This window comes from Aulonocara stuartgranti, assembly GCF_965226115.1.
Source record: "Aulonocara stuartgranti genome assembly, chromosome: 3".
Taxonomy (NCBI): domain Eukaryota; kingdom Metazoa; phylum Chordata; class Actinopteri; order Cichliformes; family Cichlidae; genus Aulonocara; species Aulonocara stuartgranti.
In genome coordinates this window covers 66,707,919-66,729,369 of record NC_138941.1, presented here as the reverse complement: position 1 = coordinate 66,729,369, position 21,451 = coordinate 66,707,919, and the positions used below count along the sequence as shown (strand labels likewise).

General features: G+C 39.1%; 1 protein-coding gene across 1 annotated transcript in view; it reads right to left on the bottom strand.

The window, feature by feature from the left end:
* Positions 1-21,451, bottom strand: part of LOC309694419 (CD226 antigen-like) — a 246,042-nt gene that overhangs the window by 88,837 nt on the left and 135,754 nt on the right. The window contains exon 3 of the mRNA XM_082514502.1: positions 1,985-2,329. Coding sequence (XP_082370628.1) covers positions 1,985-2,329 — 345 coding nt within the window. The remainder of the gene's footprint in view (positions 1-1,984; positions 2,330-21,451) is intronic.

The window sequence follows — 21,451 nt, the reverse complement described above, 5'->3', positions numbered from 1 at the left end:
AGAGAAAATCTGTGATTTGATTATGAGGTCACAGAGACTGACAAATCCACTCTTTGGAGTAACTACTCTGAATATGTACAACAGATATAAAAGTGAAAACCATTGTGTGTAGTTGGAGTGCTTTCCTTGGTCCCACCTACGGGAGAGTATTAGGGCCACATTTAAAGAATAAAGTCAAAATTTCAACATTAAAGTCAAAATATGAATATTACAGTTGTTTCAAGACAAACTGCTATGATTGCTGTAGTGTAGTGAAATCATATTTCAGAATCAGTTTTACTCAAAATGAAGGAAATTATCTATTGTTTAGTGCATAAACAGAGTGGTGATCAGTATAAGGACTTTGAAAAGATGGTGTTGAAAGATGTGGTCAGACCAACAATTGTATAAAATGAAATAGCTAGCAGTGGACAGATAAAGGCTTGGGTAAGGTTACACCCACATGTGATACAACATAATTCCTCTCAGATTTATGTTGTATCACAAGATGACTGATTAATTTGTTTCACAAAGTCATTGGAGCAGGTTGTTTTGAAGACTGCGTAGCAGCTGAGGAAGTTTGTCAAAGTTTGACTTCTTTTTTGATTTTTTTTTTCTTAACGTGGCCCTAAAATTCCTTCATACCTTTTTCCTCTGTTCTCCATTGAAATCACATTCTAGTTCGGGAGTAACATCATTTAATTTTGTTCAGAGCACATCAATACAGCTTTCCAATCAATGTTTTATTTTGAACTAACAAGAAACAATAAATAATTTAATTTGTCTATCTGCTACAGGGCATTATAAATGAAGTCACATAAAGTATAAAAAATACATAAAACAAAATATGTACCCAGCCCCATCAGAAAGTAAGCATAATTATACTGTAACAGCTGATCAATACATGAGAATCACTGTGTGCTTCAAACTTCACAGAACAAGTTTGATCTTACAAACAGCTGAACCTGACGATCAGACCCATTCAATGATTCTGATTCTGTAACATGCAAGGCACTGCATTCATGAATACTGGGGGGAAACAAAAACTTATTTTTATATCAGTATAAGTTAAGCTTTATGGACAGTTGAGTCAGAATGAACACCTTCTGTAAAAAAAAAAAAATAGTTATTTGAAGATTTCCTAACTTGACTTTTCTTGAAAACGTCAACAAACCGTTCCACATACAAACAGGATGCAAATAAAACGATGTAACATGTTACACTGACATGATCAGCTAACTTGGACAGATTTGTTGCTCCTTGTCCCCAACTTCTGTTCTTCTTGATTTTATAATCACTTTTTTTTGTCTTACTTCAGGCAAAGTGAAAATATTGAGGGAATGATGTTCACTCCTCTGTTATTTAAGCCCAAGCTCAGCTTATTTATCAAACCATTGTCCATCCTCTGAAATCTCTTTGGAAACGTGCGACTCTTCTGGTTTTCTACTTGGATGTTACTTTTATTTTTTAGCTTCTTCAGTCACACATTATCCTTGTATTATTATTATTATTATTATTATTATTATTATTATCATTATTATATTATTTGTTTTAGCAATGCAGGCTTCTCTGACTCTGTGTGATTCGCTGAGCCATTTCCATGCTGCAGTTCATCAGGAAGCTGGTGTGGATGCTGACTCTGGTTTTGTTCTTTATCTTTTCGGTAGACCAGAAAACCAACAACAGCAAAAACAAGAAGCACAGCACAAGCTGACAGACCAACAATCAGTCCAACAGATCCATCCTCTGTGTGTCCTCCTGGCTGACCTGCAGCTGAGAAACAGGTGTGAGGTGTCAGCTGTCAGGTAGGTGATGAGTGAAGAACAGAACAGAATCCATTTCCTCTTCAAACTGCTGTCAGACATTATCTACTGCACTCTGATCACATCACTCAGACCAGCTGCTTTCTACAAAGTCTCATCAACAACATCTTTAGAAACAAACATCAACAACCAGGAAGCAGCTTCACCTCTGATCACACACACACTCAACTCTACTCACTCACCTGGAGGATCAACATGAAGGTTAATGATGCTGATGGGGTCATTGTTCTGGGGATTTGTTCCGGACATGAACACATGACATTTATACGTGCCAGCATCAGCAGTCGTCACATTCTTCAGAATCAAAGACACGTCTCCATTCTTCATCTGACTGTCCTGCAGATCCACCCGGTTCTTAAAAGATGGATGCTGGTTGTCTGGATCCAACTGCTCATTCCGATAAAAAAGCACATATTTATCTCCCAGGTCATCTCTGCTCCACTCTAAAACGATGATGATACTGTTGTTTGGAGCTCGACATGTCAGAATGACGTCCTGTCCAGACTCAGCTGTGATGTTTTTCTGCTCTGAAAGAGGAAACAACACAGAGCAGAGAGGTTATATTACACATTGTTTACACTGGGAGTTGCTGTGTTCAGTGATACTGAACAAAATGAGAGCTGTTATCATTGAGAGGATGAGGAGAAGATAAAGGTGCTGCTGAGCTACAGTAAGTGAAATCTAAGAGGAGGAAAAAATGTTTGTTCCAGCTATCATTAAAGCGAAAAATGCTGCAAAAGCTGCATTTTAGCTACATTACAGTAGTCTCCCTCAACTAGCGTGCAGTTACCTTTTTCTGGTTCACAGTCCAACAACAGCCACAAGTATTCACCTACATCTTATCATCAGGCTTTGCATGCAGCACAACAAGAACAGGTGGACTCTTCTGTATCAACTATATTAACTGCATCTGAAGCTGTGAATTTACAGCCGTCTGCATCTACAATTCCTGTGGTCTTTACTCCTCTTTTATTAGTGCAGCCTCTTCCTCCTGCTTCACTGCAGCCTCCAGCTACTGTTATGATGCCGCAAGATGCCAATCTATAGAACGTATGTGGATAAGTGTCGCCACTCAAACAATATCGCTTCATAATCGCTGATAAGGAGACAAAGTCAAAAGCCAAGAAGCCAAGATTTATAGTGAACTCTTCAGATTTTGACAGTGTCACTGTCTGCAACTCCTTGCTTTCTCTCATCTAACAAGTATGATGGAAATGATAATTGCTTCATCATGTGAGCCAAATTCCTGCAGTCATTTTGACAGAGGATTTAAATGGTAAATAGTCTGTATTTGTGTAGCGCTTTTCTAGTCCCTAAGGACCCCAAAGCGCTTTACACGTTCAGTCATCCACACATTCACACACACATTCACACACTGGTGATGGTAAGCTACATTGTAGCCACAGCCACCCTGGGGCGCACTGACAGAGGCGAGGCTGCAGGACACTGGTGCCACCAGGCCCTCTGACCACCACCAGTAGGCAACGGGAGAAGTGTCTTGCCCAAGGACACAACAATCGAGACTGTCCAAGCCGGGGTTCTGCTGGTTTTATTGTCCCACAAACCTGTCCATCCACTTTTTGGTTGAGGAGGGTCACCCGCCCCAGATGTACTCAGGTGCACTTCTACAAGATCCTGACTGTACGGCACTGGAAGCCAAATGACGTAGGCCATTTCTGAATGTTCATTGGTTGGCAGGTGAAAAAATGTAGCAGGAAGTGATAGCAGAGTTTACAAAGAACAAGAGAACCTAAAAAACTTCAAAGATCAAAAACTAAAGCACGAAAAGCACAGACAGTGACTGTAGCGATACTTGTCTTTGTTTTTAACACTCGGGAGCTTTTGGTATGTTAGCCTTCGCTCTGCTCCCGGCTGGCTGACAGACCACAAACAACACGAGTAACAGACATCACAGACCGATTAAAGCACAGAATTTTTACACTGCCACTATTTCAACCACAGATCTCACTTTAGTCAGAAGGACAGTCCCCACAGTGGTACAGATAGCAAACATGCTAACTCTACGATAAAACAAGTAGACCCCACCCAGCCTCGTGATGCGTTCACGGACACAAACAAATGGAATCGAAATGAACAAATTATTTGTGAAGTAAACGACAAAGATACCATTTTTTCCTTTTTTATCTCAGAGGGGAAAATTTTGGTTTATTAATCTCACCTGCCGAGACAAACACGAAGATGCCAAAAAACAGCAAAGTGGAGCAGAGTGACGCAGTTACAGCAAACATTTCCGTGTTCTTCTTTCTGATGATCGGACAAGTTTGTTCTAAATATGCTAGTCTGATGATATTTTCTGCGAATAACAGACTATGACTTTTAAAAAGTAACTACAGGAGATTCAATTTAAAGTTTAAGCAAGAGAAAGATTATTTGAGCTTCAGCCGATCGTTTCAACTTCACACTTGCGTTCAGTTCTCTTAAGGTAGTCGCATTTAAGTGACGTCAGGTTCGCTGAGCTATACGAACAATAAGTGAGTCATAAGAAAAGAGGTGAAAACTAAAACAGCTCTGAGTGTTTCTTGAATGATCTCCGTAACCACTCTTATCCATAAACAATCAGCTCCATGCTAGAGACCAAAGAACTAAAATCGTTCCACTGTACAACAATGTAAATATATAAAAATGAAGCCCTCAAACACTTTCCTGATTGGCGTCCTGTCTAACTTCTTAATAAGGACTAGAAAGTTTCTACCCAAATATTTGCTCATACAATTAAGGTAGCTTTAGCTTTCGTAACTGATGAGACACAAACAGAGGAATTGGTATATCTCTGATCATATAAGAATAGTATTAGACATTACTGATTATTTACTTCTCATTTGATTTCTACAAAACTTTTGATTCCATCCAAAAAAACCCAAAAACATTCTGCACTTGATAGGTTTAGCTTAGCGTTTCTTCTATAACACTATCAAGAAATGTACACAAATGTGAATTGCTTTACAAAACTGAAGTCTATATTTTCTAAAGCATTAGATTCCACTAAATGTGAACAAAACTTTTAAAGACTCCATCAACCATGAAACTGTGAAAATAACTCAATTTCTTAAATAAAATCTGCACTGTTTATTTACAATGCAATTTGTTCTTTGTAAAATGTCAAAATGTTAGTAATTATTTTTATTTTTATCTTAACCTTGTTTCTATCTTACTTCACTATATTGTGAAATTATAAAGAACACCATTATGAATACCTTCCCAATATTCTAAATGTTATTTATAATGTCCATCCATCCATCCATCCATCCATCCATTTTCTTCCGCTTATCCGGGGCCGGGTCGTGGGGGCAGCAGCCCAAGCAGAGAAGCCCAGACCTCCCTCTCCCCAGCCACTCTACTCTGAGTCCCTTGTGAATGGCCGAATTTCTCAACCTATCTCTAAGGGAGAGGTCAGCCACCCTTTGGAGGAAGCTAATTTCCGCCACTTATATTCACGATCTCGTTCTTTCGGTCACTACCCACAGTTCGTGACCATAGGTGAGGGTAGGGGTGTAGATCGACCGGTAAATACAGGCCATTTAAATTGAGAGCTTCGCTTTTAGACAGACCGGTACAGCGTCCGCATCACTGCAGCCACTGCACCAATCCGTCTGTCGGTCTCCCGCTCCCTTCTCCAATCACTCGTGAACAAGACCCCAAGATACTTAAACTCCTCCACTTGGAGCAGGCTCTCGTCCCTGACCCAGAGTGGAGTCCCCATGCTGGACCATGGCCTCAGATTTGGAGGTGCTGATTCTCATTCCCACCGCTTCACACTCGGCTGGGAACCATTTCAAGGTGAGCTGGAGGCCATCACCTGACGAAACCAGCAGGGCCACATCATCTGCGAAAAGCAGAGATGAGATCCTGAGACCACCAAAGTGATCTCAAGATCTCACAGCGTGCCATCACTAATGAGGTGGGACGCAGTAAGTCAGTCATTTGGAATTTCTTAATTGATCCTGAGGGTTATGGAACAAAAAAGTCAAGTGGAAGACACCCCCCGTTACTGGTGCCGACTGCAGCCCATAACCATCAGACTGAAGAGCTTCAAAACCAAAACATCTTCAAAGGCCTCGTCTCATTGAACACCACAGAACTGACCGTTTAGGTTTAGCAAGAGAGCACCAAACATGGAACACTGAAAAGTGGACGAGAGTTTTATTCTGTCCTGAGAAAAAATGTAACCTTGATGGTTCTGATGGTTTCCAATGTTACTGGCATGACAGTACCTGCCACAATGGAAGAGGAACCATAATGGTCTGGGGTCCTTTTTCCTTCAGTGGAACAATGAAGCTTCAGGAGGTGTGAGGCGTCAAACGGCTGCTGGCTATGTCCAGATGTTGCAGAGAGCATCTCTCATGACTGAGGGCCCTCGTCTGTGTTGTAACAACTGTTTTTGTTGTTTTTTTTTTTTTAACAGGACAACACTACAGTACACAATGCCCGTAGGACAAGGGATTTCTTCCAGGTGAATAAAATCACTCTTTTGGAGCATCCTGCCTTGATCTAAATAAAATTGACAACCTTTTGGGATTTGTTACGTTTCTGCAGGTTGTGTTTTCTTTGCCCATCCTTTTGTTTGCCATTCCCTGAGGTACACAGACTGCACGGTTGGGGTAGGTGCTGTCCTACAGGAAGATCAGGATGGACTTGATCACTCATCCACAGAGAAGGTATTCTGCAATCAAACAAGAGACTCTTGCCGTTCTGTTGGCTCTGCAACATTTTGAGGTTTATTTTGGATTAAGTGTGGAACCCATAAAGGTCTTTACAGACCACACTACACTTTTTCTTTCAAGGATGTTGAGGATTAGGGTCTTCCCCCCCTTCTTTTTGTTTTCTAGGTACGAGCTCAGCTAGGTTTTGGTTTTGTCTTTTTGGTAGGTTTTTTTTTTTTTTTTAGTACAACCTAATTGTCTTTCTCCCCCACATTTGTTGTATGAATTTGGGCATTTTTTTGCAAGAAAGCTGCCATTAAACTTTCTAGATTATTTTGGAGGTGTGGTCCTAAACTTTTGATCAGCTGTAAAACAGCCTGTTTCAGTTTAAGTCTTTCAATAAATTGCATGCTCACTGCCATTTCTTCTTTTTGCATGTTGAAGCTCTCGTCGGAACCTTGTTAAGATCCATCCTTGCAAAATATGATTTTTTTTGCCAGTTTTCAAGTGTTCTTAAACATTTGATCAGGGCTTTATTTGGGATACCTGTGTCCAACATTCTGAAAGATGTCCAGACCAAACTAGCATATATTTTCTTGACAGCTGTTTTATACAGAAATGCTCGATCTGTGACATCATTGTCCACAGCTACATCTTAGTGACCATATTTCCATGCCGCCTGTGTCCATGGCTCTCTGCCTTCACTGGTGGTCACCTGTTTAGCCTCTGGAGGGGTCTGCCTCCTTCATCAATATAAGTCACTGAAGGGTTGTAAGGACCACTTTGGGCCCGCAGCCAGGCCAACAAAAGCATTCTGTCAGAGTTCTTATTGTATTGGCCTCCTTGCTGGCATCTGACTAAGCCTCCTGAACTACCCTATCATCACCATCAATGCCGGTCTGTTGACAAGCTGTTTCTGCTGCTAATCAGATGGTCAGCACTCATAGTTTCTCAATCTATACTGTTGGCCTCCTGGCTATCCACCTCAGTAGCTTAATCTCCATCACTGGCCTCCTGGATGCCCCCCCTGAGATACTCAGGCTCGCAGGGTTTTTAGTATTTTGGATTCTGTTCACCCTTCCTCAGTTCAGAGTTTTCTGGACTTCTTGATTTTGTTTTTGGATTATTCTGGATTATTTACATTTCAATTTAATTTTCAGTTTAATTTAAAATTTAAATTCTGTTTATCTTGATTTTAAGGAACTCGTGTTTACTGTATGTTTTATGGTTATGCAGCTCTTTTAGTTTTTTCTACCAATGTTGCTGTGTTTCTTAACAGGGATATGGAGTTGGTATCCATTTTAAAAGAAGATCTGAGAGTAATGGAGGAACTTAACACCCATCAACAAGCCATTAATGGCAACTTGAATAAACAAGAGTACAGACCTACAGCCAAGAACAGGTCATCCAGGGGACCTGACACACCCCCACCTATTGGTTGGAGATAGACAGAATTGGCTGAGAATCCACCACTCTCCGTGGTCACAGGCAACCAGCTCACCCCTGGTGACAGCAGTTTCAGAGAGCAGCACATCCCCACCTATGGCAACTATGAGGGACAGTAAAACTTTTCCCTAAACCCACTGTCAGAATCTTCCTGACAAGGCGTCATGAAAGTGCCACATTATGCCACAAGAATGCCTGAAGTGCCATTACCTCTGGCAAGTAACAGTGACACTGGGGGTACATACCACATCTGTCTCTGCACACTGAAAGAAGAAATCCTTCTTCAGACATGTGGCATTTGTTCGATTAGGGAGAGGTGAAAGTTTTGGGAGTGTCAGTGACGAGAGAGAGAAAGAAAGAGCTCGAACAGCTAGTTTATGGTTCGGTAAGGACATGTCACTTCAGAGTCATCAAGACTTTACAAAGACTTCGGTTCAAGTTCTAGTGGCTAAAGTTTTGCCAAGACTTGGAGGACTGTGTTCTCTGCTTGCACTGTCCAGAAGGTACCGTCACAATGCTCCTATGCCTCCTTGGAACAGGATCAGGTGGAATGACTTGGGTGGGCATACTTGGCTTATTCCCCTTACCACTGACCAATGGAAAAGCTATGACCTTGTCACCATGAAGAGCAAGGTGGGAAATAGCTGCACAGAAGCGACACTGTGTTCCCCGAGTCACAGACCAGGTAATAGGTTTAACAATGTCCATCAATGTCCACCTTTCTTGTGCCATTTGTGTTCAAGTGCCACCATCGAGTGGCGGTAAGTCATACCACATCGGGTCGTGTCGAGCCAATCTGAGTCGGTACTAATGGAAAAAGCGCCTGAGTGCACTGTTTGGAAAGTTTGGATATGACCTCTGTAGCCCAATAGACCTGGTACTCGGGCTTCTCCCTGAGACAGAGTTGTCCAGTGAACCCAGATTGGACTACCTCCATAATCTCTGAGAACAGTTATGGGAGTTACACAAGATGACAGACAGGCCGTCTTTGATCCAGGCTCCTGGCTGAATTGAGTTATGATACAGGCTGCAGGAGAGAAGGCCATGCATCGAGACAGCAGGTGTGAGTCTACTGCCCAGAGAACAAGAATGGCCTTTCTCCCAAACTGATGAGTCAGTGGGTTGAACAATGCACTGTGCAGACTGTCAGGCATGGTTTACAGAGCGCAGATGGTCAATTGGAATAGGGTGGATGAGCTCTGATCATCTTGCACCCTACCAGCCCTCGATGCCATCTGAGGGGGAGTCAGGGCCCTGGCTCCAACTCCAGACTGTGAGCACAACTTTCAAGATCTCTGAGGCTGAAATGACTTTGTTGTGGACAAGTGGGTTGTTTGGCACAGCTAACCACCTAGGTGGGAAGAAAACTTTGTTTTGATTCTAAGGAAAGTGTGTTTATTGTACATGTTATGGTTATGTTGCTCTTTTAGGTTGATCTTGCCAATTTTGCTGTGTTGTTTTGACTTAAAGTTGTTTTTGTGGTGGAGCTGTTACACCACTGAAGTAATGTGCAGATTCGTTGACCTTCTTTGAAGCACTTTGTTAGTGTGTCTGTAAATGTTGACCAAAGAGCTCCCCCTAGTGTGTTATTGGGGTAGTGCAACCTGAAGTAGTTTCTCACGTCAAAATTAATTGCTTTGGGATTCCTCAGCTCCCTTTGTTTTAAAGAACTACACTTAATTAAGTGACAAAATGTGTTTATTTGTCCTCACTTCAAAATAATATAAAAATTGAAACTAGTAACTTAATGATCTAATTAATCACTGAATCCTCAGCAGCTCTGTCAGTGTGCCCCAGGGTGGCTGTGGCTACAATGTAGCTTGCCATCACCAGTGTGTGAATGGGTGGATGACTGGATATGTAAAGCGCTTTGGGGTCCTTAGGGACTAGTAAAGCGCTATATAAACACAGGCCATTTACCATTTACCATAGCTTTGTCTGAGTGGAAAAGGGTGTGTGTGTGTGTGTGTGTGTGTGTGTGTGTGTGTGTTTGCATTGTGGTATTGTTGTATTTTTGCATTATCCCTATTAAACTGGTTCAGCAGTAAGAAAACTGTGTGAATGAGATTTCCTGCTTTTTGTAAAGTTTGATAAACTCTAAAATTAAGGGCTACTACAACATGGAGCTTCTTCTTTTTTTTCTTCAGTGTTGGTTCATCTGTCTGTTCAATGTTTGTTATTAGAGCTAACATAGCTCTGGTTATCTTAGACTGACTAGACTGACCGACTAATAGATCCAAACAGTAAAATTTTAAATTTAATGTACTTTGGGGGGTTTTTTCTCTTGAGGGTTTGTTTTTATATGAGTTTATAAGAAAGTTATTTAATTTTCAATCTTTACTTATTTTTTAAATTTAGAAACATCTGAAGAGAAAAAAACAAAGATTGTTTAATTCTAGTTTCATTTATTATTTCATTTATTTTTTCTGTTTGTTTTCTCCTCATGTTCAGTGACAAAAAGAAAGAAAGGAGAAATATGATGAAACTGAGCAGAAGAGAAGTGGAGTTAAGTGTGACCAAGAGGAATCATTAAATGTTAACTTCCTGTCTTTTTGCTGGCAGTGAGTTAACACTAAAAATGAAACTGTTATAGTGTCAGTGGCTGCTGTTTCATAAATTTTACTTTGAGCCCAAATACTACAAGTATGTGTAGCTTATATTTTATAAGAGAAGTATAAGAAATCTATACTTATTTTTTTCAAAAGTTAAACTTCTTGAAATGTATTATATTGAGGTAACACTGACTGAGATACTACGTTGAATTATTCGAGCTGAACTATTAAAAATATTCTCAAACTGAAAATATGTTTGTGTACTATACACTATGGAGTAATATATATATATTACCACATAGAGGACATTTAGTGAGGAAACACAAGCAGGACAACCAACCGCATGTAAAACATGAGAAGCAGCAAATAGTCCAGGAAGAAAGAGAGGCAGACAGATTATGTGACTCCTGCCAACACTTCTCCTAAATCACATGACTGTAATCAGATTGACATGATCTTCCTCTTTATACTGTGTCAGTCTGACAGTTTTTGGTTCTTCAGATATATTGAAGCATATTGAATCCATTTAATATGATGGGTTTTTTTTCAGTAACAGTAAATAACATGCTTCACACTAACTCCGCATGACATTCATCTGTAACCAGTAAAGTGAAGCTTTAATCCTGGTCCAGATGGGTTGACATTAACAATCTGTTAATCTACTGAAGCTCACAGACTTCAGTCAACCTGTCAGATTATCTAAAAAACTGAAAGACGTCATTTTAAACACTTACTGTTGTTCTGAAGGATCTCTGAAGCCCTCCAACACTCTTCTGATTATCAGGATGGAAAAAATAGGATTTACATGAATCAATCCATCCATTTTCTTCTGTTTGTTTGGGGGCAGCAGCTTAAGCAGAGAAGCCTGTCCTCCCTCTTCCTACTGACAAAAGATATAATCTCTCCAGCGTGTCCTGGGTCTGCTGTCTCATTCCAGTGAGATATCCAAAGAACATCTCACCCAGGACGTGTCCAAGACGAATCCTAGTCAGATGCCCAAACCACCTCATCTGGCTCCTTTTGATGTGGAGGAGCAGCATCTCTATTCTGAGCCTCTCCTGGAGGACTCAACTCCTCACCCCATCTCTAAGCGACAGATCTGGTTTACAAAAGTAAATGTTTCCAACTAAAACTGTAAAGATGACCTGTAACAAGTTTCCTATGTACCAAACTGACTGAGCTGACCAGTAAACTGCTGTTTTAAACAGACACACCCAGATCTGAGATCTTGCCACAGAGAAACCACTGTACGCTCAGATATTTGATTAACAAATTTCAAAAATGCAAACTAAGGTGTGACCATAACAGGAAGTGAACTTGTTTCACTGACACAGGTAGATGTGGAGACAACTTCCCACTGCACTCTGTGAATTTACATCAACTTGTTCTAATGAATAACAATAAAACCCCATGTTAACATGCTTAGGCTCACATAAAATATACACTATTTATAATTAATTGTACACACACAACTCAAAAACCTCACATGAGAATTAAGGTCTCTGTTGGGGCAGTATTTACTTTTATGGGAGCAAAATTATATATTTTTATATATTCCTTAGTTTTCTTTGTTCTGGTTAAATGTACAGAAATTTGTAGTGCAACAAGAATCAGATAAGAGCAGCATGACAGATGTTTACTTTGATTAGACGAACAGTATTTAGGAGGAGGAAATGGATAATAGGTATTGATGTGTATATAACTGGAGACGAACAACTTAAGCATATTATATATAATATTATATTACAGCACATGTTTAACTGATATTATCTTATAATACTATGAACCAGGATAATTTGATAAATATGAATGTAAACAATTTATTCAAAGTTTTAAAGATAAAATAATTTTTAGGAAACATTTGTCCTCATTTGACCTTAAAGAAAAGGTCAGAGGTCCAAAGTAACATGATATATATGGAATCCCAGATATTATTCCCTACAAGCTGGTACACGTCAATACAAACAAACGTTTATGTTTTATTGAACTTTGACAGACATGCTAGTGCTACCAAACACATAACCTCCTTGGTGAAGGTAACAACAGCAATAGATGCAGAAAAAAATGTTCACAAATGTAAGAAAACAAACAAAAACATTATCAGTAAACATTTTAAACACACTGACTGTGATCAAAGCCACTTACTTTATTCTGTTCTTGTCTCCATCTGGTAGTTTTTCTCAGCATAACGTCATCGGCTCATAACCACCATCATGTCAGAAACATCTTCAGGCTTGAAAAACAGATTTAAATCAGAAAAAAGTTACAATTAATTTAAAATAAAAATGAATCAGTTTTACACTGCCCACTCCAGCTGTCAGTGTCTACAGACAAAACTGCCAAGTCTGTGAACGTCTGTGAGAACAGAAACAAGTAGTGGTTTGTGCTTTCTCAGTAAACTGAATGCTGACTACGTGAGATATGTGGCTGCTCAAAACAAGTTACAGCAAAGATCTATTCTTGCCTACATTTCCTGAAAAAATAAAACAATAACACATGGATCTGATAGTGTTTACTCTGAAAACATCTGGAGGAATCTTTAAAGTCAGCTTTGAGTTTGTGGAGAAGTGAGTCTCAGAAAGACGTGAAAACTCTTCATGAAGTCGTCACCTCAGACTGATCTGATCAATCAATAAATCAATAATTTACTGATTACAATTGTCCGATCATCAGCAGCACTGAGTATGTGTTTGTGTGTTCATCAGTATCCTGGTCAAACTGGTTCAGTGAGTATTATTGGTACAGATGGACTCAGTGTGAGTTCATTTCCTGCTAGTGTGTACAGTTTACGTACATCATCATCTGTAAAACAAGCTCTACCGAAACATGGAGCTATTTTTAAAATGTTTCTGTTGTTTTGTCATCATCTCTCTGTTTGTGAAGTGATTTCAAAGATTCTTGTTATTGTGTGTACCTGTGAATATTCACTTCATTTCTCTGTGCTGACGTGGGAGAACAGAAAAAAGAAGCTGTTGTCAGATAAACAGTAAACACTTTGGAATTAGTGACGGGAAATAAAACAGGAACAGTGTTTCCATTCTAATTACTTAAAACCAACAAAGAGCTTTGATTTCCTACGTGTGAGATTTGTTGTAAAGGGCAGAAGAAAACTTCAGATCTCTTTGAGTCCATCAAAAAGTGCAAAGCTGAGCAGACAGCTGCACATAATAATCTGTAAGTAACTGTGTAAACATTTGCTGCATTATTCTTTATTTGACTTAAAGTCCAACTACTAAAACTGAAAATATTTTAAGTCACCAAAAAAACAAGAGTGGTGTTCCTCCCACTCAACAAACAGAAAATCCCACACACTCCACCCAAAGCTAAATCCTCAATCTAATCAATCAAACGCAAAGTGTTAAAGTCAATGTGTGACCCACCTGCCACTGACACACAAACTTCAATGTGTTTCATTGTTTTTGTAACAGTGACAATAAAGATCTGTTCTTACAGAGCAGTGAATATAGGTCAGAGTAGTCAGTGATATCACCTCCTTTTATTTTTAATTCACTTTTTATATAAATAAATACATTCAGATGAATGTGTAATTTAACACACCTGTGACTAATTTCAACCTGAATTTCTGTTTTTACTGTTGCCCACCTGTAGTACCTTCATGACCCACTGGGGCATCCAGACCCACACTGCTTAAAAGACTTTCTCCACCCTTATCATATCTAATTCAGTGAAATATACATAGTGATCTTGCCACATTCATAAAATATTTATCTTAATAAGAATATCACAGAAATTGATATGGCTCGCTGCCATATCGCGCCATATCTGTCACTCTCAAAAGTACAGTTTTTAAATTTAATGTTGCTGAAACAACAAAATAAATAAAACAAATAATTCTATCTGATGGAGAAATCACTCATCTTTGGAAAAGAGAGTTTATTACAGAGAAATGGCTCTTTCCAAAATAAAAGCTATACTATACGCTTCTTCTAGGCTATATTCTCAGCAGCATATTAAACATATCAGGTCAGATCCTCATAAGGAGAATAAGTGGTAAGTAGATAAAGTTATACAGGCTGGTGACACAGAGACATCCAGGTCAGTCACTGTACAAATGGAAGGCAGAAGACTAGACACTGAGAGGGAGAAATTCAAAAATATATATATTGACTAATCAAAACCCAGGCTGTGTGGCCATGTGGCTAACAGCAGAGAAGAAGCAGTTCAGAAGAATGGCTGCCAGAGATGTGGCAGGGCTGGAGGCTAGTCGAGGTGTGGGTGAAGACCTTTGGGTGGCTTGGTAGGTGGAGACGGTACCTGGAGTGGCAGGTGCAGGAGGTCCTGGTCATGCCATGGAAGGTCCCGGCAGTCCCGAATGCGGATCAGGTTTGGCAGTTGCAGAACCAGATAGCGGAGCGCAGACCTCTGGCTGAGACGTGATATAACCAAACATCGCTGAGGCCTCTGACTGAGACTGCAGCAGGCTCTGGAGATGGGCGTCCTCCAGCCTCAGCTGGAAAGGGACCCATTGGTTTAATTCCCAAAGCGAGTGATGGCATGGAGTCTGTGGCAGGCGATGGCATGGACCTTTCGAACTGGGGTTAGCAGTGTCTGTCCATATTTTTTCCTTTCTCCGAAAGAGCACGAACAAAGTCTCTGTCACTCACCACAGCTGGCTGCTTTGGGGAAGTGTGGATTAGACATGAGCGCTGGTGGCGTAGACGCCAAAATTGCAAGATTAGCAAAAAAAAGTGCAAAAGCAGACAGAACAGAATTTGAAGGACGGCCCTGCTGGTATACGGGTTTTTAAAACAGCCAGTTGTTAATGGGGAACCAACCAGCAGCTGCCAGGCCAACGCCATCCAAAAACTGCTCCCCAGGTCCTCTCATAAAGACCACACATATAAAACACAATCCAGACACATTCATTCAAAATATGGTCAGGGTTCTAACATTAAAGTATTGCCATGTATAAAGCAGGTGCTCTGCTTAGTGCTGTGCAGTACTACAAATTCTGGTATAAGTCTGATACCAAGTAAATCCAGGGTCAATATTCCTGATACCAATATTGATGCTGTTGACCTATAAAGGCAACTTATGTTGGTGAGATGAGTCTGTCGTAATTTATGAGATGAATCATCATCCATTTGTTAGTTCAAAAAACATGCATTGACCACTAAATAATTCCTGGAGTGTAAAAGTGTCTGACTCTAAAGTGCTTTGGTTTAGCTGTTGTTGTTTAAAAGAATATAAACAAACAAAATAAATTTTCCATAGTGCGTCTCTGATGTAACACCCAGTTTTACCAGTAGGTGGCAGCAGACCTCATATGTGAATCATTCCCTTTTGAAGCTTCACTGTCATCCCTCACAATCTCATTCACAAGCTGGCACGAAGCGGATTATAGGAGAGAGGTCTGGTCTGGTGTCATGGTGTGAGGACAACAACCTCACCCTCAACACTGACAAGACAAAGGAGATGATTGTGGACACGAGGAAGAAGAGTAGAAGACCTCACCTGGACACTGAACACCACACAGCTGACATCTTGCTTGAAACCCATAGAACCACATGAATAACACAGAATAAAATCTTTTAATGCAGATAAAGTTAATAGCTGGGGAAAAAAGAACACGGTGTTTAAGGCACATTTGAAATAAAAAACAACAAGGAAACTTAACTGTGTCCATAAAACACAAACATATGTTTATTGTTATTGATGATTTTACAGGAAAATAGAATTTTAAAACTCCAGGTAAAAATACATACTCATATACATACATATATATATATATATATATATATATATATATATATATATATATATATATATATATTTTTTTTATCATAGTTGTTCAGGTAAGTAAAAAAAAATTAAAATAAAGAACAACATGTGGATGTCCTCTGCTCTGAGGGGGGGGACCAGTTAGAAACCATCAGCTGGACGTCAGTGGTTGGACTGGTGGACTACTTCAGTGAAGAGTAGACCAGGTTTGGCTTTGGTCTAAAGTCTGAATACAAACACAGTTCAAACAACAGGAAACATGATTACAAGCTTTGTAGTTCCATCAAGACCTCCAGTCTCCATCTCTCTGCATCACACACAGTCCCAGTTCAGACGTTACTGGGAACCAGCTCAGATACATATCACAAAGGTTACACACTGCTTTCATTTTAATTTAAAGTTAAATTAACAAAACCCAAACCTTAAACCCACAGAGCTGAAACAATCAGATAAGCATTTGCATTAAAAAGTCCAATATATGCTGTTTTAGTTCACTTCATTGGTTCTTGGTGACTCCATGAACGATTTTCAAAATACATTTGAAAAACTGTTGACATGTAAAAGTGTGTAGTCCACCCAGACAGCTATGATAAGCTCCAGTTCCCATGTGACCCTTAATTTGACAACTCAAAAAGAACACAGCTTTATTGCTGGCGAGGAGGCGACACAAATAACAATACAAAACTAAACTGGGGAAAACTAATGCACAAGGAGACAGGGGGAGAAACACACAGCTATAAGGGCTGCCGCAACAGTAACAATGAAAAACACAGGGCTTAAATACATTGAGGGAAAACGAGGGGATGGTGACACAGAAGGAGAGCACAGTTCTCCTTCTGTCTTAGGCTGGACGAGACAAGGGAGGCAAAAAAAAAAAATGACATGAGACACGGACCTTCAAAGTAAAACAGGAAACACACTGACTGAACTCTAGACATGTAAACTTAACAGACTGGGGAGACACAACATAGGGACCTGAAACATGGGACAGAAAGGCACAGCACACACAACACGGGAAGCCATCACACAAAACCTAGGAACTAAATCCTTGACAACCATAACTGAAACCTAGGGAAATAACAATAATCAAAACAGTACAGCCAAGGACTCAGAACATAAACCATAATATGAAAGTACAAGGCTGGTCACAAGGACCCAGAATTTTTAGGTTTCTGTGTGGATGTAAAAATGCAGCACACTACACTTCACTGTGCCCTACAGCAAAGTTTAATAAAACATATAGAAAGAGACATGGTGTTATTGACTTGTGTTTGTTCATTGAAGCTTGTATATGATTTGTACTATGTTTGAATGAGAAACTGTCTGTTTCCACTCTGGAAGGAGATGACAGATAATCTATAATATCTATAATAATCTATCCATATTTACAGTGAAGCTCTTCATTTCCAGAGGAGCGTTACATGATACAGGGTTTAAAATAATCATTCTTTATCTTATACTGAACCTTTGTACAGCCTCTGGTTTTAATCTCTGCCTGAAACAAGGTGATTTAATATACCCTTGTTCAAGAAAACATTGTTTTAATTGGCTGCTGGTTTTTTTTTTTTTTTTTTTTTGCCTGAGAAAAGCATATTAGGGATATATCACCTCTCTATAATACCATACAGATTATTGGGAAAGACAACCTGTGAGCAGGCTGCAACCTCAGCTTTTGGCACACAGGAATTACTGTTCACACAATCACCTCATCATTTAAAAGGTTTGATGTGAGCATGGCCTTTCCAAACCAGTAAATGAATGCTTGTCTGCATTTGAATGGAAAGCAACTGCACCTCTTTTTCTCTTTGGTGTGGCAGCATAATTGTTCATAACTGATGTTTCCTGTTCTCAGTACTGAGTAGCCTGCAGCTGAATAAATATCTGCAGAAAAGAAAAACACAGAAATTACTTCACAACAACAACAACACCGTGAAATAACGTAGCCATGATGGTTATACTGTATGCAGATTAACTAAACATCACCTCTGTCTAAAACTTCAGAGTTAAAGTAAATAAAAAGTGGGGAAACTGCAGTTTAATAGTTTAACTGCAGATTAATGCAAAGTTATGCCACTTTAATATTTTCACATTTTCATAATTGGTGCAAATATGTAAAAAACAAATATGCATAATCTATACATACAAGGTGTTTGTAAAGTGTTTTGTATGTTTGCGTGAGATTCCGTTTCCTAAGTCCTGATTGGTTGGTCAACCATACTGGAGAAAGGAAGTGGGTGTGGTCAGGCCACGGTGGCCCGTGCCCTACTGGACTGGAGTAAGCTGTTGGATGTTTTCAGGTAACAACTAGCTGACAAAGCTTCAGTGACACCCCTGCTGTGTAGTGATGGGCAGATGAAGCCTCATGAAGCACTGAAGCTTTTCATCCAATTGGTTCATCCCAGCGCAAAGCTTCTTGAAGCTTCATTTGCTCTAGTAGGACACCTACTGGACGTAAAAATATTAGTTGGCATGAATTTGAAGAGTGTGGCCTTTTGCACACAGCCTGTAAATGTCAACAACAAAAGGAGCGTGTAAAACATCTATATTGTAGTGATGGCAGTATACTGTGTATATTTATGCTGGCAGTATGGAAAATGATTATTTGCGGCAAAGTTCGAACCGCTTCCTGAACCAGTCACGTGGTACAGCCGGGCAGCGAGGCTTCGGACGTCATCATTTTCAGCTCCTCCCATAAATGAAGCAAGCCTCGATACGTATACGTATACGTAGTAAGTATAAAAGTCTAATCTATAATTCACTAACCTATTTTTTTTTTTTTAAAAATAGGTTAGTGAATTAACCTATTAATTTCTTAACTTAAGGTTGGCCTTAAGTTAACACTGAAGAACTTAAGGCCAACCTTGAAAGGCAGGTGATGAAAACTGTCATCATCAGTGACCAGTACACCCCTAGATCTAACCATAAGACTGCAACCATCGTGGTGGAGGAAACAAAAATCATGGAGGGCCAGAATTTCCCAAGGTGCTGTGTTTTGCTCATGGGCATAATATATGCTCTCAATCTGAGCGAATGCAAGGATCTGAAATATACTTTTGAAATTGTTCAGAAGCTGTTCCTTGACCTTGATGGAACCATCATTATGTTAAAGATGTTGACTCTGTTTCAAAAAGTGGTAACTGTTTTGAATCCTGTATGTGTAACATTGATCTTAAAGGTGTTTGCTGCATTGTGTAATAGAAAGATGCAAGATCTTGTTTGTTAGGCATTGAAAGTTAACATTTACTGAACACTTGCATGGAAGTATTACTGTAACAAAATGTTTTCTAAGTAGATTTTTTACCAATTGAACACATTTGTTTCTGTGGTGTTAAATACATAAAGGCATATTCTATAACTTGGCTGTGATGGTATAAATCTAAATTTCTGGTTTATTTTCACTTTGTAAATACAAAGTGTTGAAATGCCTACAGTTAAAAAATAAAGTTTTTTTTGATAATAAAAAAAAAATGTTGAATGAATTCCTTTCTTAAAAGCTATTACAATAAAAAAAAAAATAAGAGAAAGCTAAAATGATGATAATAATGATGAAAATCAGCAACTTAATATTTTAAATAATGAACTTTAAAAATTTGTTTTTGTAATTGCTGTAATTAATTACATAACACTTAAAATCATTTTAAATAATGTGGGAAAAGTAATTGGAGGAACATCATTTTTATGAGTAAACAACTTAAAAATATGTTTTAAGCTACCAAATATTACGTAAATGGTAATTAAAATCACCTTTGATTATGAAGGAAAAGTTAATTCCCCTAACTCAATATAGTTTGTTGGTTCAATCTGATTTCAACATAAGTTATTGTAACTCAAAAAGAGTAATGGAAATTGTTGCCTTAATTTTTTTGTTGAGCTTAAACAATAATTTTTAGAGTGTAAGAGAGATATGACATTAATAGTTTTAAAGATCACGCAATTGGCCAAGCTGCCTCACTCTGAACACACCTATTTGAGAGCGTGTGTGTTTTTGTTATTGATTGCTGTTAAAGAGACAAGAACCTGGGGTGATCCAATATCATGGCAAACCATGTAATAGGTAGGCTGGTCTACCATGTACATTTCACACTTTGCCTCTTCAAAATGTGAAATGTACACCCATGCAGAAGTTCCAGTAAGTTGCAGTAACAGCAGAGGTAGGCATTTCATTTCAAGCCAGTACAAAAATAATCATGAAAACAGACATAACACATTTACATGTGTATATACATATTATCCTCCTAACTTAATTGTTTCCAGTTATCAGGTCCCTACCTGACTTCATCGCTTTAAATAAACCATCTTCACTGCTGGTAACTTCTGCATGCATGTCCATTTCATGTTTCGAAGAGGCAAAGCGTGAAATGGAGACAGTGGACTGGCATGTCTACATTTTCACATTTAGTTATGATACTGGGTTGCAAAAGCAGCTAGAAAGCGTGGACACAAACACACCAGTTCAAGTCGTTGTGGGGTGCATCGACTTCAGGTGTAGTTAAATTTCTCAGGCGATTAAGACATGATTATGTGAGTTAATCAACAAGTTAAAATCTTTATGTAATATTATTTTAAAAGGTATTGATTGTTTTATAAAGACAAGTTATTTGTTTGGGTATATTATTTAACAGGTTGATTTTTGTACATTTATAATCTGAGTTAAATTTCAATAAAGGTTCAGCCAGTGTGGTTAATATTAAAATTGTTATAAGATCACTGCAAACAACAGAACATTTGTGGTATCTGCTTTACATTGAATCCAACACTAAAGCTAGTTTGGTCAAAACTGGGGTACCAGGATTTGGAGACAGTATAGAGCAGTTAGACCACAGATAAAAATACAAAGATGCAACGATTAACATATGTATGTAACCTTTGTAAGTAGCGTTTGCTTTTCAGTCTTCTTTCCTAACACTGCTACTGAGAAACAACAACTGCTGTAACTAGTTGAAGGTGCACGACAACAGATCTTTTTTAGTTTTCTGCTTTTCATCTAACCCACCACTCAACCTAGTTTGATCAAAACTGGGGTGCACAACCACAGATCTGACACCTTTTTCAGTGCAAACTGATGTTTCACCACAGGGCAAGTTCTCACGATATGAACTCTGTGCTTGGCCAAACCAGAACAGAGAAGTGTCATCAGCTTTAGACTACAGGAAGGAGCTGCTGTGGTTTTACATGCAGAACCCTTTAGGTAGTTAAAAAGGACAAACTCCCTTTTGACAAGAAGAAAACTTCAGCAGAACCAGGCACA